At 38.4% G+C, this 17,791-nt stretch overlaps 2 protein-coding genes across 4 annotated transcripts in view; one reads left to right on the forward strand and one right to left on the reverse strand.

The window, feature by feature from the left end:
• Positions 1 to 8,269, forward strand: part of CD226 (CD226 molecule) — a 28,575-nt gene extending 20,306 nt beyond the window's left edge. The window contains 4 exon segments of the mRNA XM_039711020.1: positions 2,140 to 2,302; positions 3,003 to 3,060; positions 4,354 to 4,498; positions 8,262 to 8,269. Of these exon segments, the coding sequence (XP_039566954.1) occupies positions 2,140 to 2,302; positions 3,003 to 3,060; positions 4,354 to 4,498; positions 8,262 to 8,269 (374 nt within the window).
• The window catches only part of DOK6 (docking protein 6), a 276,625-nt gene that overhangs the window by 18,799 nt on the left and 240,035 nt on the right, over positions 1 to 17,791 (reverse strand). For 2 of the 3 annotated variants that reach the window (XR_005627645.1, XR_005627646.1), the window contains exon 8: positions 15,535 to 16,862. Coding sequence is in view for 1 of the 3 variants with exons in the window: in XM_039711160.1 (XP_039567094.1) it covers positions 16,723 to 16,862 (140 nt within the window). In the remaining 2 variants the exon portion in view is untranslated. Of the gene's footprint in view, positions 1 to 5,265; positions 16,863 to 17,791 lie in introns of those variants that run through there. The other variant, XM_039711160.1, reaches the window with a different exon arrangement.

The following is a 17,791-nucleotide window of genomic DNA, read 5'->3' on the forward strand; positions in this document are numbered from 1 at the left end:
TGGAGAGGAAAGCCATCTGGTGATGCTCAGCAGCTGGTTAGCTGGGATTACTGTCATTAGTGACATTGATTGCTTTCCTTTGCCTGTGAACTAAGCACAGAACTTGCCTACCCCAATGGAAGCTGCACTTTAGGGCAGCTGTGATTTCGTTGTAGAGTGAGCAGAACATTAAAGAGGGAGTACACCTGAAGACAGATTTTAGCTCCCATTCACCAATGAATAGCTGAGAACTTTAGCTGTGGATTACCTGTGTGACTTCGATAATATTACCTCTGTTCTTTTCTTCAATGCTTTTCACCTAAAAAATAAGTATTACCTCACCATAGACTTGAGCACTATAAGAATAAATCGGCTTATACCTTGAAGCCATTTTCTTGTCTGTCTCTACCTTTAGTTATTACAGGTTGTTATTTAGTTTCATTTCAAGATATGACTCCATTCCAAAGAAATCAATGCATTTCAAGCAAAGTTACTATAAGTTTAACTTTTCCCGCCTAGGTTGCAGTTTTCAAAGAAAGCGTTTTTGCTTAGGCTAGAATAAATGGGGCAGGTTTCCTGACATCTGTCATCAAGGCAGGTACAATACTAGGTGATTAAAAAAGGGGGATGATAATGGGAAAAATTTTAGTGAATTTTTTTGGTAAAAAACAGAACAGATTTCTTTTTGAATTAAAGCAGAAAATAACTGACGTCATTGCATGAAGCACTGAACAGAAAATCTCTTGAGCATTGAGATGATCTTCCTGGTACTCTGAAAAATAATTTGCTGCCCATGGAAGTATTGGATGATCGTTTGGTATCTCCTATGGGACCCCCTTTACAATCACAGAACCACAGGGTCAGGTTGGAGGAGACCACTGTGGGTCATCTGGTTCAACCTCCTCGCTCAAACAGGGTCATCCTGCAGCACATGGCACAGGATTGTGTCCACATGGTTCTTGAATATCTCCAGTGAGAGAGACTCCACAGCCTCTCTGAGCAATATGTCCCAGCGCTTGGGCACCTACACAGTAAAGAATTTCTTCTACATATTCAGGTGGATCTTCCTGTGCACCAGTTTCTGCCCATTGTCTCTTGTTCTATTGCCTAGTACCACTGAGAAAAGCCTGGATTCATTAATCTTCTTGGCACCCTCCCTTCAGATACTTATGGATTTAACAGGTTGGACTTGACGATCTCAAAGGCTTTTCTCACTGAGCTGATCCTGTGATTCCATGACATTGATGATGTCTCCTCTCAGTCATCTCTTCTCGAGGCTGAACAGACCCAGCTCTCCCAGACTTTCCTCATAAAAGGGACTCTCCAGCCCCTTGATCTCCTTTGTTGCCCTGTGGTGGACCCACACCAGGAGCTCCATGTCCCTCTTGCACTGAGGAGCCCAGAACTGTAGCACTCCAAATGTGGCCTCACTAGGGCTGAATAGAGGGGCAGGATCATCTGCCTCGACCTGCTGGAATGATCTTCCTGATGCACCCCAGGATCCCATTGGCCTTCTTGGCCAAAATGTCACACTGCTGGCTCATGGACAGCTTGTTGGCCACCAGGACCCCCACATCCTTCTCTGCTTTCCCAAAGATCAGCCCCAGCCTGTACTGGTGTGTTGAGCTATTTCTCTCCAAGTGCAGGACCCTGCATTTGCCCTCATTGAATTTCAGACAGTTCTCTGCCCATCTCTCCAACCCATTGAGGTCCTTCAGAAGGGCAGCTTTCAGACAACCCTCTGGGGTATCGGCCACTCCTCACAGCTTTGTGTTAGCCAAGAACACTCACTTAAGTAGACGTTCTCAGTCTACTTAACTTTTATTGAGTAAGTTACGTATGGACTGCTTTCTCACCAGGGAAGGAAGGAGATAGAAAAGGGTGGTATAAAATATAGCTATTTTTTTTTTTTCATACTGCTGTGCTGTGTTCACTCATCTTTGGTCATCCCAGTCACAACTTTGTTAAGAGCTGGTTCAGCATAACAAAGGCTTTTTAGAAACGAGGAAATTGCTGTAAAGTCTGAATATTGAGCATGAGCTGTCATGGAATAATGTCTTTATATAATAATTGATTTTTCAGCTTAGTTTGTAATAAAAAGTTCATGCTGATTTTTATTTTTACAAATTACGAATTGTATTTATTGCGATTATATTTTAGCAACTTGGTTGCTAAAAAATGGTTGCAACAAATGGTTTATTACCTACCTAGTTGAAAGGATTTCTGCTGCTGTTTCGATGTTAGATTTCCTACTGATCTTCATCACCACTGCTTGTCACAAAAAAGGGAGTAATAAATCAATTTGCATAATATACTGCAGCAGGTAAGGATGGATGTGTTAACAGCTCATCCTGTTATCCCCCTCAGAACCAAAAAACCCCTGATATCCATAAAAAATTGAATTTTCTCACCAAAATTTTAAACTTAAAAAGAACTATCAGTTCTACAGCCCATGAAAAAGTGACATTTTCTTGGTTTTTTTTCCCTTTTTTCCACATTGGGAAAACAAATGGCTTACTCAAGTTCCTTTGTCAGCTAAATGCTTACTGTGATATTGTTTTTACATGTTAAGGATGATTTGTCAGGAACAACATCAAGCTAGGCATTGCTATTCTTATTTTGAGCACAGAGAACAGGTGATATATTGAAGTTTTCTACATCTTCTAGCACTTTTTGTGCTCTGATTTCATGTTCCAGATTTACAGCTGGATCCAAATTAATAGTTTAAACCTTATCTAAGGTATCTTATCAAACATTACCTAAGTTTGCTGCATATAATACCGCTGCTGGAATTTTTGGGCAACATATTCCCGAAATCAAAAGGACTTTTCAGGCTTTTATGACACAGTGCTAATCTCATGTATGTTGCAGTTTGCAAGTCTACCTGGATTTTTATTGTATTTATTGGTTTCAGTGAGAAAGTCAGCAATATCAGCATTATATTGAATTAGATAATTTAGACTATACTATCATATATGATGCAGTTTCCTTCACTATGTTTTTGACTAAATGTATGTCTTCAGAAAGAAGAGGAGGATCACAGAGGCTTTATCAAAAGCTTTGTACTCTACTCAGATCTGGGTAAGGTCACCTGTTGAGATGAAGCTTACTCATGGTTTGTACTGTATATTTACTAAGATCTTTCTCTTCTGTGTCTACTTTTTATATCCCCATAATCTTGTAGTCTAAGCTTAAATTATATAGACAGGAAAAATTGAAGATTTTAAAATATTATTACTACTATTCATTATTTTTTCATGAATACCCCTCAATGCTTTACAGCTATATTTAGAGACTACTTTGGTCTATGTTACCAACAAATTACCTCTTTTGATTTGATAGCCTTTTTATTATTTGTGTCTTTGTAAATGTCGTTTTTCCTCAAGTCATCACTTGTAAAACTGAGGCAAAAATTCATATTGTGTGATACTCTTTGTCTTAGTCATATCTGTTTTTTTCCAGTTCAGCTTCACTACAATTCTTTAGGATAGATGTTTCAGTGCATCTCCTTTTTTATTTTATTTTTTTGTTTTGTTTTGGTTTGGTTTGGTTTGGTTTTGTTCCGTAGTAGTCTGTGTTTTGGAACACAGAGTCTTTTTTTCTCCCCCGAATAATCCTATTCAAGCCCTAAAGTTTAGAAGTGGAAAGACAAGGAGCCAATTTCACTGCTTCTGTCTTGTCTCTTCATACTCTTAATCGGGGGTGTGTTTAGGGAAATGAATGTTCATGGTGGATGTGAGACCCCATTTTCACAGTGGATGTGAGACTGCCTTTCCACCTATCTCCTCCCAGATATTACTCCTGTATGATCCAGTGACAAGCTCCACTGTCAATGTCACTGTCAATATGTCCTGATTAAGCCGATTTCTCTTGTTCTGACTGTTGGGTCACTGTTTGTACGCGGATGAAGCTCTTCCTAGAGTGGCCATAGGTTAGAGACCAGTCTTTTGCTTCAGAAACCACTTTTCCTCCATACCAGTTTTACCCAGCACTGTAAAATTTAGTTGTCTTAATGAAATGACTAATTCTTAGCATAGTCAATAGCTTCAGAATAATCATGTTTTAAGATGGATGTAGGAGAGACTGCGTCAGTATCTGAAGAGTGTGTGTGAGGGGAAGGGGCATTTCACTGGTGCTTTATCAGGGGCCAGATGTGAGACAGCTGGGAAACATATTCAAGCTGCAACTTCTTTTTTTCATATGACTTGGATCTGAAAAACCCTATTTTTATTGATGGTTTCATACTTCCCAATAATAAGTCAGCATCTGAAGAAAAATTTTTCTGCTTTTTCAAAGCGGTAGCTGCTTTGAGAAAAGTCCTTCAACTTTTTCTTTCTTTCCTTTTTTTTTTTTTTCCTTTTAATGTTCTTCTAGCCTTCTTCTAACAGTTATGGAAGATCCAATTTTCATGGCATACACAGCAGAGAAAGAAGAGGAGAATAATCATCACTCAGGCAGACAGAGGAGATTTATGTCAACTGCAAAAATGTCTCACAAAAACATAAGAAAAGATCATTAGGTTATTTCTTAAGAATGAAGCAATCAAAGCACAGGCCTTTTATTTACAGAATATACTTTATTTTCTCTGTGCTGGTAAGATGTTGAAGGTCAAACTGGTTGTGCTGGTAGGGCCTGAGCTGCTTGGGCCTGAGCTGCTTTGGCAGGACAGCGACGAGAACCACAACTGGTTGTGTTGGTGTTGTATTGCAGCCTGCAGAGTTACCCTATCCCATAATTCATAAGCAGGATTAGAGACTATTTGTCCTTCTGCAATGGAAACACTTTTACCTAGTAGGTGGACTCTTAAGGATCAGTTTTAGAACACTCTAATATGCAGAATGGAGCTGCATACGTTTACATAAACTTAATTTGGTCTGAGAAATCTATGTGTATGAGAAGCCTATGTGACAGGGTGAGAAAGAAAATGTGTTTAATGTTGTCGGTGTTCATGGTTTTTGCATCTCAAATTGAGAGCTCTATGGAATAATAAATACCCATGATTTTCCACACAGGAGGTGTTATTTTGCTGCCGGGCAAACAGTGCTATTCAGCTGACAAAAGCAAATGTATCAGGGCTCCTTGAACCTAGATTTAAAAGTATGAACAGCAGCTTGGTATCTGACAGCTTTGTGGTTTTACAGGCTTCTTGCCACTCACCAGAGTAATTTCAGGGTTTTCTTTTTGGGGATGCAATTGAAGTGTAGCCCCTGCTCTCCTCTCCCACTCCTTCACCCCCTTCACTCCTCCCCATGCCCAGAAGAAAACAAAGCAGGAAGACTCTGTCACTGCCAGGTTATATTTAATAATTTATTGTAAGGTTTAATTGAGCAAAAAATAAATGAGAACATGGAAGGTATATGAGTAAATGGTGCAAAGCAGAAGAAAGCATGACTGAGAACATTTACAAAACAATACACATACATATGTATTTGTATGTGTGCATATGTATATATTCTGCCGAAACCTACAGAAGAAATCACACAGAAATTGAACAAACAGACAAAAAAAATCATTAAACAAAACAGAACTAGAAGGCAGACCTGAGAATTAGGATCTATGCATCTTTTGGCCTTTTACAAATCCGCTGAATTACTGAGGACAGAATCCCAGTAAGAGAAGGTGTGTTGTTACCATGACAGCTGATAATCATCTGTGTCAACATACTGCAAACTGTGTGCCTGGCCCACCTATGCCTGATTCCACTTTTCTCTTGAAACATATGCAAAAATGTTGCTGGATATGGCGTTTGGAGTTTTTGTTTGGGTTTTTTTTGAAAGGGGTTAGTGGTGGAGGCATCATGAACCTGCCTACAAATAAGGTACCAGTTCTGCTTGGCTGGCTAGGAAGGGCATCACAGCCTGACAGTGAAAAGCACATTTTGCACAGCCTTCCCCAGTGGAAATCTTTCTTCACGTGCACAGGAAAATAGGAACCTAGTTTTTTCTGAGAATAAGATGGACACAAGGCTTTTCTTCACTATTTGAGCAATAAGAGCGTCATGTGGTTATCCTACACTTCAGCTAAAAATCTAAAATCCTAAACTAAAGTGTCCTTTCAAATTACACTGAAGACTTAAATTGTTTACAATGTCATATACCATTAAAAACATCTTTTGGTTTTCTGTACTCCTGAACAAGGACATGTTGCAATGAATGTTTTTTTTTTTTTTTAATTTCACTTGCTGAAGGTTTTCAGGTATACAAATGCTTCAATGTGAAATTGATGAGGATACACAGAACTGTACTACTAACAAGTTGGTTTATTTCCTGAGTTATCAAATGTCATAGCAGATAATTCTAACTTGTGCACAGCCTTACAAATGAAACCTTGTAGCATTGGGTCATTTCTTATGATGCCCCGATAGTAAAATGCCAAAAATAACAATGTAATGGATTTGATTACACAGAAGGTCTCAGCTGGAGTCCTGATACACAAACATCCATAAGCTGAGAAGATGATATTGTTTTACTGCTTTTAGAGAACGTCAGAATACATCCCTGCTTTACTGAGGGTAAAAAATGGGGAGAAGTTGAGGTTAAATATCTGGAATACCAGATTCTTTTGATTATTTGTGGTACTGCCCTTATTTCTTTTCTTGGTACTTTCAGCTTGTCTTTTTGAAACAATTGCTTATTTTTGAGATTTGAAGACAAAACAAAATCTATAGTGCACTCCTTTGCAGGTATGTAATCTGTTTTAATTCAAATTCCATAAACATATTAGTTCTACCAGTAGGATAATCCACAGGGTAAATCACATCACACATAGCATAATAAGAACAATATGTTATTTTTTTTCAAAAAACAATCCCAAAACAACAGCTTCATTTCTGTACCATAGTAATATCAGTGAACAGCAGCTGAACAAGTGACAAATTAAAACCAAAAAGAAAACAACCCCAAACTTATCAACATTCTTATTGGTTTAAAAACTAGCAAGATACATACAAGAGAAACTTCCAAAAGCTCAATTTGAAATGCAATATTATAACTCTTTAAATATTTTATGAGTCTGGCAGGTTGGGACCCAATATTTGGTGTTTGGATTATGTAAATAGACTTTCCAGCGTAAACAAACCATTGTTTATTGCTGCTTAGTTTCAATATTTCCCATAGATTTGTCCTTTCCTTTTGGAATTTTAAAAATTTCTTCTGAATAAACTCCATCAACTGTAATTTGGAAATTTTATGTTAAACAGTTACTGTGCTGTTTCATGCTACATCACTTGCTCAAATAGTTAAGAGGGAGGAAAAAAGAATCAATGAAGCAAAATGACACAACCATGGATAGCAACTAGCTCAGCATACCATCTAAACTGTAAAATAGTTCTGAGGGTTTTTTAAGGTCTTAGAAACTTTGCTGAAAGGAAATAAATGTAATAAAATATATTGTCATTAAAAAAATGAGTTTTGAATACATTGAAGGGTACTCTAGGGTAACTACCATCTGTGTGATTTGAAAATGAATATATGAGATTAAAGAAAAGTAAAACATTTTTCATAATAATAAAAATAATCTTTTTCATTGGGTCAAAAAGGGAAATGTTTAAATTCAGTCTTCAAAGGGATATTCAATAATCAGTAGTACAACTAAGTCTTTAAAGAGTGTAAACTCAAATCTCTTTGAAAAATGAATGTAGGAAAAGCAGTCACCAGAGCTTGAATCAACAGGACGAAAAAGAAACAGTATATGAAAGAAGGTGAAAGTTAGAACCTGTTATTTTCTTTATTAATTTCAGACACATTTCTTTACCTTAAAGAACTTCTCTGACTCTAATAAGTTCAATGATACTGCTCCTTCTGCTAGTCTTCTGCTCTCCCTTGTCTTGGGGTAAAACAATGTGAGGAAACAGGCTGTTTTAAGGGCTGGACCCACCAAGGAACACAAAAAGCTGGACACCCCCTCTTTTGGAAGGGTAGTTCAGCAATTAACCTTCTTTATGATCTTCACCTGACCTAAATTCCCACCCACCTTCTCTGTTTGAAGAATGCTTGTTCTAACTATACTGTGCAACTTAACCACCTGCCTCCTCTCCAGGTCTTGTCCCAGGACTAGGGGACAGGAGGAGAGGACCAGCACTTGCTAGTTTACTCCTGAGACTTCCAAATAAGAAACACTCCTTCAGAAAAAGGAAAGATTTAATATTCAGAGGATTGTTCAGAGGAATGATCTCACTACCGGTTTCATTTCTAGGGTGCTTTGCTTTTTTTGTTTTGTTTGTTTGTTTCTGTGCTTTTTTGTGTGGTTTTTTTTTTGTTTTTTGGTTTTGTTTTTTTTTTAAGGGTCATGATTATTATTTTTGGAATTATAAAGATATCAGGGCACCAGGACTCTGATTTTTCAAATTTACTTTAAAATTTCATGTGCATCATGCTCCTTTAAATATACTCTGTTATGGAGCTCTGTGAAAACCCAGATCAATGGTATTTATTTACAGAAGCTGAAACTCTGCCTCAGTGACTACTCCCTAGTGCAATTTCCTTCAAAGCTGAGATGCTCAGTAGGAATTAATCCTCTGAACAGCTTTTTAAGTCTGACACTAAAGGTTATTTCCAAAACCAGCCCCTCTGTCTACAAGATAGGTGCTAAAATGTTCTTTTAGGCTGCAGACCCCAGGAGTAGAAGCTGTCTGCCAAGTTCTCAGACTGTATTGTTCAAGGTGTAAGTAAGGCAACATAAAAAATATTTCCAAAACGCACACATTCCTGGAGAACCCTGTTAGGCTAGAGCACAAGACACACCTTCACAGCTGTGCCTTGCTGGCGTGTGCTGTCAGGGTTTGTGTGGGCTCAGGGGATCACTACTCCTTTGATATCTCAGGCAAATGGCTCCACCCCAGCCTGGAGACCCACAGCAGTCTTCCAAACACTAAACTGGACCAGGCTTTTCACTGCCATATGAAATGCTGGTTCATCCAGCATCATACCTGTGAAATCACTCAGGAAATGGGAGACCCTTCCCAGTCCTCTCCCAGCCTGCATCAGACAAGTAAGCACGCTCTATCCCCTCTGAAGCTGGGCTCCTGCACAGAAAAAACTCATATTTTTAGGATGAAGAAGATCCTGCAGGGCTTGGTAGGACACTCTTCTACCAAGAGGGTGCTTGTCTCTGCTTTTGTCCATACCTTTTTTGTTGTTGTTTTTCTTTTCTAATAGTATAATGCATTGAGAGTTATGAGAAGAAGACAAGCATCTGGATAACCAAGGGATAAATGAGTGATGAGTTTGCCAACATTGCCTTTAAAGCAGGGGAGCCTCAGGAAAACTGAGACAGCCTCAGCTGTGTGTGCTCAGATACTACTGGGGCAGGCTGCCACACTACTGAGGTCAGCTGCCACCATGCCACAGGACTGATTAGTGCCACTGCTCTAGTCAGTCCCGTGGCATGGTGGCAGCCAACTTCTTGGCCCTGATTAGGCTTGATTTATAAACTGTAGATTAACCTTACTATCTCTGCTATAGAGTTATATATCCCTACATATAATTAGGATATAATGTTTGAGCTAGAAATATCAAAGGAAATGTACAAAGGTATCTAACACAAATTTCAAAATATTATTTCCGCACTATCTGCACTGTTAGCCTGTATAGTTAGATAATATAATTAATATGAATTGCTAGCATGGCTGACATATTTCTTCTAACCTTATGCTTACTTAAAAAGAAACTTTGTAATTTTACAAAAAAAGCATGTCAGTGGTTCTAAAGGGTATTTAATACCTGTCTTAACAGTTTATTCAATTAGATTGTTACACTAAGTAATTAATTTGTAGCATTAACCAGTAAATTTAAAAAAAATTATTTAAGTGATCAATAGGTTATCATACTAAGATATAAACAAAAGCACAGTATCTTTCTTTTTTCTTTAATACTTTTCTCTGTTCATGCTGATGTGTATTTGGAAAGAGGAATGTATGTTAGAAATATTTGTATGTATTAAAATGAATCTCTAATAATTAAATTAATCTTTATGAAAATTAATTAAAATTAATCTTCAATACTCTTTTTTCCCCTCTGAAATAAAACTCTTTTCCAGACATTTATTATTTTCTTTGAAATGTCTATAATTTACCTAACAATGTTAGAATGGGAGGAACCTTCCTACAGAACTCTGTCAGAACATTTTGCAATTAGAGGCAAAAAGGTTGAGCACCTCTGTATATATTTTTATGGCTCATTAAGGAAGATATCACCCAAAATTCAATGAGCTGTGAAATATTCTAAATCATACTTTTGACAACACCTGGCTGCAGTGAGTTCCACAAAGTTGTGTGATGACATTGGCAGTGGGTTGTGCAAAATACTGTTTTTCTGTATTGCATAATTCATGTCAGGCAGGCTGGTAATTGGTTCTTCCAGCCAGGTTAGGGAAAATGAGCCCATCATGCTTTGTACAGAGTAATGTAGAGCTGTGAATCAGACTGAACACACAAAATTGTTTCCAGCTCCTGATGAAGGAGTTGAATGCTATGGGAAAGTGTTTTGTGCTCAACATGGCCCACTGCTGTGTGCTTAAGTGTTTGCCAATTTCTCCTAATATTTTCAAAGATTACAGAATCTGGTTTTATTTTTTGTTGATTTCTTACCACATTTTTCACTTCCTTTCATAAATTTCTCTACCTTTCTATAATGATGATTTTCAAAGACATAGAAGGTGAGCATGTGTCATTCTTTGGTAAGAAGTCATAACACTTCTTATTTTCATGTATTTTCTGTTTTTCCTTTCAACCATCTTAAATCAAAACAATTTCAAAAAAGCAGTTCTGGATATCTCCTGTCACAGCCCGTCATCTGTGGAAACTCAGGAAATGTGACAACAAACATCCACAAGGAAAATTTTATTTTATGTAATTTATTCTAAGTATAGGAGCAGTGGTGAAAATAAATTTTTAACTGAAACCCTTATTTTGGTTATTGGTATGGAATTGCCAAACCAGCCAATTAATTTTGTGCTATTTTCTATGCCGACTCTGACTTGTTATCACACAATTTTTTAAAAAGACTGAAAACAATGTGTCAGCTGATTAAAAATTAACTTCATTCATGTCAAACATTCTCACAGGAAAAAATTTACTGTAAAATACATTAATGTACTTGACAATTTCAGGCTTGTAAGAAAACATAGTAAATCTGTTGAACCTCATGAAGATCTCTGTATCAAAACAACAAAAAACCCCAATGAAATGAATTCTTTGGCACTTTAAATGTGATTTTTAAAAAGATTAACTGCATTATATTAGAGAGCCTATTACTTTTTGAGCTTGCATTCAGTTTAAAAGGAAATACTGTCTCCATTACAGCTAGCAATATTCATAACAATATGGACATTTTCAAATTCTTTAATTATATTTAATCATACTTAAACCTCAGTTACTTTCATGGGTTTTAATTGTGTCTGTAAAAATCTGTCAAGCTGCATAAGCTTGTAAAATCCTTGCAAAGTGAAACTTCCATTTTCTTCAATAGCATCACTTTGCCAGCAGATTCTAATTATGCCAGCAGTTTCTAATCACAATGCAATTTAAATAATTGCTGAATACACAAGACCTTTACCCATCACCTTTTACTGTCTTTTAAGGACCTGGACAGGGAGACAAACTTCTTGTTACAACAAGGGAGTCAATATTCTTTGTAGTTTCTTTCATTCCACCATAAGCTTATCCTAGTTTCCAACATACCTCACCTTTTTATCAAAAATAAAAAGTGAAGAGCATTTATTTATAATATCAAGTACAAACACAGCCCCCTTCATGCAGTGCAAGAATTTATTACTGCAGAATTCATATATCCAGCCCTTTGATTTTAAAGTTATGTCACTACAGTGGTGTTGCACAGTCATTGCCTTCTACTTACAAAACACAGATGGGCATTTTCACCAGTTCTCTGTGGTTAAAAATGTAAAATTCTAATATATCCTGTTGTGTAATAAGTGTGTTTGGAAAGAGTCACAGGTATTTGAATGATAGAAAAATTAAATTTTCTGGTGCTTTTGGATCTATTCTCATAATCAAAGAGAAGCTTTTCACACTTTTTCCACTATTCACTCCATTCCGTGTGTGGATAAAAGCCACACTTATTCCTTTGCAGCAGGTATAAAAAAGAGCCAAAATACACTGATGTTAAACACTAAAGCAGAGATTAATTGGAACTCATTACTCCTTCCTTTTTAGTATTTTGTAAATAATTATATATTTCAGGCTAAAATGCACAGCCATTCAGGACAGTTATATTTTCTAATGGAAAACCACCCTGCAGTTTCTAGGTTACCAGATGAAAACTAGCACATGTGGCTGGTGAGCTAAGTCTGAGCAGAGGTTTATATGCTACAGGCTGATGGTCTTTGTCAGTTCTAGAGATCAAATATCTCAGAAAACCCTACTCCTCATAGCGTTGCCCTTTAGACTGGAAAGCTGAACAAGCATGAAGTTAATTCCTTTTCTAATAAATGCAGTACACAGATATGATTAACGATTGACCTTTTTTTCTCTTTGCCGTAAGCAGGTAAGGGTCGTCACAGATTGCCTGCACTTTAGCAACTTCTAAATAAATGGGTGCCTGAAGGCTGTATTTTGTACTTAAATTATTGCTATAGAGAGCACTTTAAAACACTTTTGCCCTCAGACACTCAATTTCAACCCCTCTTCCAGCAAAGTCTTATTAACTTAGAACAAAACTTGATTATAGTTTTCTGCATCCCAACAGGATTCCTATACATGTATTGTGGAATGAAATATTTTTCCCAAAATGTCATGGTAGACTTTTGACAAAACAAAAGAAAGCAGCCATTGTCAATGTCTCAACAAACTCCTTTGGTTTGTCAATACATTTTCAAGTTTTACTTGTAGCTTTTGTGGAACCAAAAAAGAAGAAAACAAACATAGCAAAACCTCTCAAGGACAGAACTTGATACATGTGACCACATGTCTGCCACAAAAAGTAATGTCTGAATATTTACTCAGAAAAACCTCAAAGTCCCTGCTACAAGAGATTCTTCTTTTTCCTTTACATGGGCAGATGAAATTGTTTCAAAGGAGTATACTCACAGACGGTTTAAACTAGAAATAATGACAGGTGGCTGTTTAAAAAAATGGGACTATTCAAGTTCCTTAGCACCATGTCATGATTTATTAGCAGTCTCTTTCAATTTCACCTTTTCTGCATCGTGACTTCAAAATCAAAAGTACCAGCATGCATCAATCTGTAATATTCACAGTAAAGACATATTAGTAACTATATTTAGTAATGTCATGTGTTATTGGTTCATAGGGGTGAATATATTGTTATCAAAGGGTGATTAAAAAAAAAGTAAATCACAGTCACAATTATACATTCATATCATGTCCTCCAAAACAGAAACAAAAGCAAAAGCCTTATTTTATTTCTTCTATCACATATTAATGCTAGGTTCCATTTGTACCAGCTGCACCTGGCTACCACTTAAGACATTTTGTTGCCCTCCATTCCTTCACAGCTCATTAGCTGAAAACAGAGAGCAACTCTTGGGTCAGGAGTAGTCTGTGTGCCTTGCACAGGAAGAAAGCCCAGACTGGAACAGGGTCCCATGGGGTCCCTGGGTCTATTTAAAGGCCTCTGTAGTCTCTAGGCAGGCAGCTCTACCATGTGTTCCAAAAGAGAGTTTTCCTTCTGGTGGAAGCACTGGGAGCTGTACAAAGTAGTCTCAGTGGCCATCACTTAGGTTATCATCAGGCATATGCTAGGAATTAAAGCAATTCCATGAAAACAGAATTTTCTGGCACACTGCTGTCACAGTGTCTGCCTGGTTCTCATGGAGCTTTTCTGAGGAACATTTGTGGAAGCTGTGTGAATACATCAGTGTTACAGTGATATCATCTGCTGTTCTGGAGTGGCACTAAAGGCAGCATCCACTGGCTCCTGAATACTTTTGTGCTTCAGGTTACCAGTTGTCTTAGGCTGTGTTACATTGCAAAGTTGCATCCTCATTTTCAAACTCTAGTGTGCTTATATTTGGTCTCTACAAGAAATAGATTCCCAACTGGTCAGATTTGCTATAGATTGGTTGTGTTCTGTAGCTTTGTTCAATTTTCTGTGTATTGTAGGAGGGAGACCTCACAGATATTTTATAAATGTATGAGTTGAGAAGATGGTTGCATTATGCAATGAAAGGAAAATATTTAGTAAAACTGCTATGTATGGCCATATATATAGCCAAAACTGCTATAATGCCCCCTTCCCTCCCTTTTTTGTGTGTTTTCTTTGAAAATAGCATCTACATTTTCATTAACTTGGCAATACTCAGGTACTGCATAGGAAGACAGAGCCACAAACAGCAAGTGTTCCCCAGAAAATGAAAAAAGAACATTATATAGACCTTATGCTTTTGATAGAAATACAGTTGAAGTACTAGGCTGAGGAATTAGATAGGTTCTTAAAGTATATGGACACTGGAACTAGAAAGCAGTTATGTGCTTCTGCTTTGCCTTTTCCCCGTTTTGGGTTGTGTAAAATATGTAATTATTAAATGACTAGTATTTTAGTCACAGAGGAAGAAAGTTACTTGGACACAGCATTGAAAACTGTAGGACATATTGAAAACTTAATCTAAGGAGTTTCAAAGAAAATATACATAATTTTAGGGCAAGTGAATGAATCTCAGTTGCAAAGGAATAAAAATAACTGGCCATTTCCCCAAAAGGCAAATATTTGGCAAAGCTGCACTGAGTAACAGAATCACACCATTATTGTTTTGTATCAAATTTCACATTTAAAGTTTGAAAATTGGAATTTTTTCCCTAAGCAAAATGTCAACTGAATCTTTTTCTTAATTGAAAGTGTGAATGAAGCTTCCTTGATGGGTACAGCTCTGAGAGCACCATAGGTACAGTGCCCTGACAGCGTGGGAGAGCAGTTTTTCATTTTAGCTCATCAAAATACTCTCTGCAGGGAGCCATTCTATTCCTGAGTATGGCAGCACTGTGAGAAGGAAAAGAGGTAGTGAATGAGACAAGGAAAAACGGGAAAAAATAAATAAAGGTGATTGTGGTGGGGTAGAACTGTTTCATTCAAGTGGATCACAAAGCTTTTTTATTCAGCAGCCGTTCACTGAAAGCTCTAAGTCTGCAAGGTCTCAGCCAGGAAAATGGTTGGAGAAAAGCTGATCATACTGTATCATTAAATGTTTAATCAAAAGCAGAAGTTTCTTCCATACCTTTTAATACATATATATATATATGTATATATATAATGTGCATATATAAAACAACCCAACAGCATTTTTTCAGTTAAATTATAGTACATAAACCCGATTGTTTCATTGGAAAAGAGTCTATGTGTATCCTCCTTGGTACATTTCCTCAACCCGTCCTGAGAAACAACCAATGAACTGAATCCCTCTGGTAATCATGGCAATAGTTTCACTCTGGGAACAGAACACAAGGCTCCTCAGATCATACAAACAAGAGGGCAAATTTTTCTCCTCACAATTTCAAACATTTCAGGGCATCACAAGGAGTACATAAATATTCGATAACAGTTACAAAAATCTAAATGTTCAGGATAGATAAAATTCATTCCTCACCTACAGGTATGCCTTCCAACTTATTCCCTCATTACTGATTACAAACATCTACTACAGTTCGTTTTTTAAAGACGTCTTCCAAAGACAGAAAATTTCCATTGAGAGGTATTCATCCTCCTTTCGAGAGTAAACAGATGCTTGACACATGATCATACAAGATACAATGTGCATCTAGAACAGAAATCTGAGAAGGAAACACAGAAAATCAAAGTAACGCTGACCAGAAAGACAAGACCAGAGCTCAGCTCTACCATGTCTGGCCCAGCCGTGGCACAGGCGGTTGCCAGCTGGGCAAGTGGCCCACTTTTTTTTGTTTGAAACAAAACAGTTTTCCCGCTTTTTAAAGTTAGGCTTGCAGGCATGGCTACCTAAATAATTTGCGAACAAGAAGACTTTGCAGCCGTTCTGAGGACTAGACTATGCTGCTGATAGGGATGTTCACAGCTCCTAGGGGCATGGTGAAAATTGCACGTGTAAGGGATGAATTTGTGCCCCAGGAATTTAAGATTAGAGCTGGACCAGGCAATAACCTTACCTTAATGCACCAAACCCTATTCCCAACAAAACATATCAGCCTGCTGCTCCACTATTTGTTGGTGTGTGGCTCAAAAAACACCCAACCACCCTCTAGGGCAGTGAGTGAGCCCACTCAGATCTGGAGGTGACCCTAGCAGCACTGATGCTGCATCTTGAGTAGGTGACATTTCAGTGCCTCCAGCGGGAATTGTAGGCTGTGGCAAGGACCTACAGAGGTTGTGGGTGAAGACAGGCTGTCCTTCTGGTGGGGGCGGGAAGGAAGGCCCCAGCGTCAAACGCGCCATTGCAATGGAGCCCCAGAAGGGACCTTCTCCGGTCATGCAGAAACCTTCACACCAACCAACACAGTTTCATTTGTTTCCACCACTTTCTTACAACACAGACGTGTCCCCCTTCCTCCCTCCCCCAACCCCCCAAACCCCTCTTTTCTGAACATATTGACAAAAGGAACGGCAAAATAAATAAATAAAGACTTAGCCTCTGCTTCGGGGAAGCCGCCTCTCCAGGTTTCCGCATTGGCGACGCCCCGGCTGGAGCTGGTAGGCATCAGTTTTCACGGCAAATGGTGGGCGCAGAGGGGGCCAGCGGCTCCCCGGTCCTGACGGGAGGCTCCAGGCTCAGCTGTCCATGTGGGCCAGCAGCCCCCGGCTGTCATTGCACCAGCCCCGAGCCGTAGCTGAAGGCATAGCTGCTGGCCAGCGACAGCGGCTGCTGGTGCTCCTCACCCTGCTCCGACGGGTAGCTGGGAAATGTCTGCGCCCGGGACACCTTCGCTGAGCCGAGGCTGTGACCTGGAGAGGAGAGACATGAACACCCAGGATGTAAGTGGGCTTTGAAGATTTCACCACGGACACAGACTCCAGTGGATTAACCTCCTAGTGTCCCATGGTGCCAGAGTGCCTGGAGAACAGTTGCTTCATTGGGCCCTTCTGGAGCTGCAGAAGAGGGCCTTCCTTGTGGCTAAGGGCACACGTGGCTGACAGATTCCCAGCCAAGGCAAAAGGCCCCAGACGCAACTCAGAAATATTTTAGGATCAGAATTATTTTTCAAAGTTTCAGAGTGTCGTATTTGTGCATTTTCTGCTTAATAAGTCTTAGTTATGTCAGTTAGGACTCACAAATAACTTTTGTTATTTTTTACCTGAAGCGCTGCCCAAGAAGGTAATGCCAGGAGTTTCAAAGGGATTAGTCCCACAAATCCCACTTCATTTACATACTGCCTTTGAACATGGTGCCAGTTTGTCAGGTAAGCACAGCACCACTGTAATTCCAAAAGGAACTGGCAGTGGGATATGGTTCACATGGGAGAATACTGTTTGGGAGGAGGATGTGCCAGGATGTGCACTTTTCCAGACAGGCTTGTAAATGTCATATAACCATTGCTTTAATCTGCAAGATGGGAAGCCACATGTGAAAAGCCAGTGATGAAACTCAGGTAACCCTAATGACCCAATTCTATAACCTGATAGTTTTCCTACCTCATATTTCCTTTTGAAATTGAAATTTAATAAGTAACAAAAAGCAAACTTCCAAAATGCATATCTTTGTGCAATGTATCTTTTTTTTTTAATGTATATTGAAGCTTGGATTTAAAATGGTTTTACATAATCCTTTAAAAAATATCTTAATACACTTCTTACCTGTAGAAATGCAAAATCATATTTTTATGTCAACCACAGAGATGGTAAAGAATAGCTGCAATGGTATAGACTCAAATACT

The sequence above is a fragment of the Passer montanus genome, unplaced genomic scaffold (genome assembly GCF_014805655.1).
Source record: "Passer montanus isolate IOZ18808 unplaced genomic scaffold, ASM1480565v1 scaffold24, whole genome shotgun sequence".
NCBI classification, from domain to species: Eukaryota; Metazoa; Chordata; class Aves; order Passeriformes; family Passeridae; genus Passer; species Passer montanus.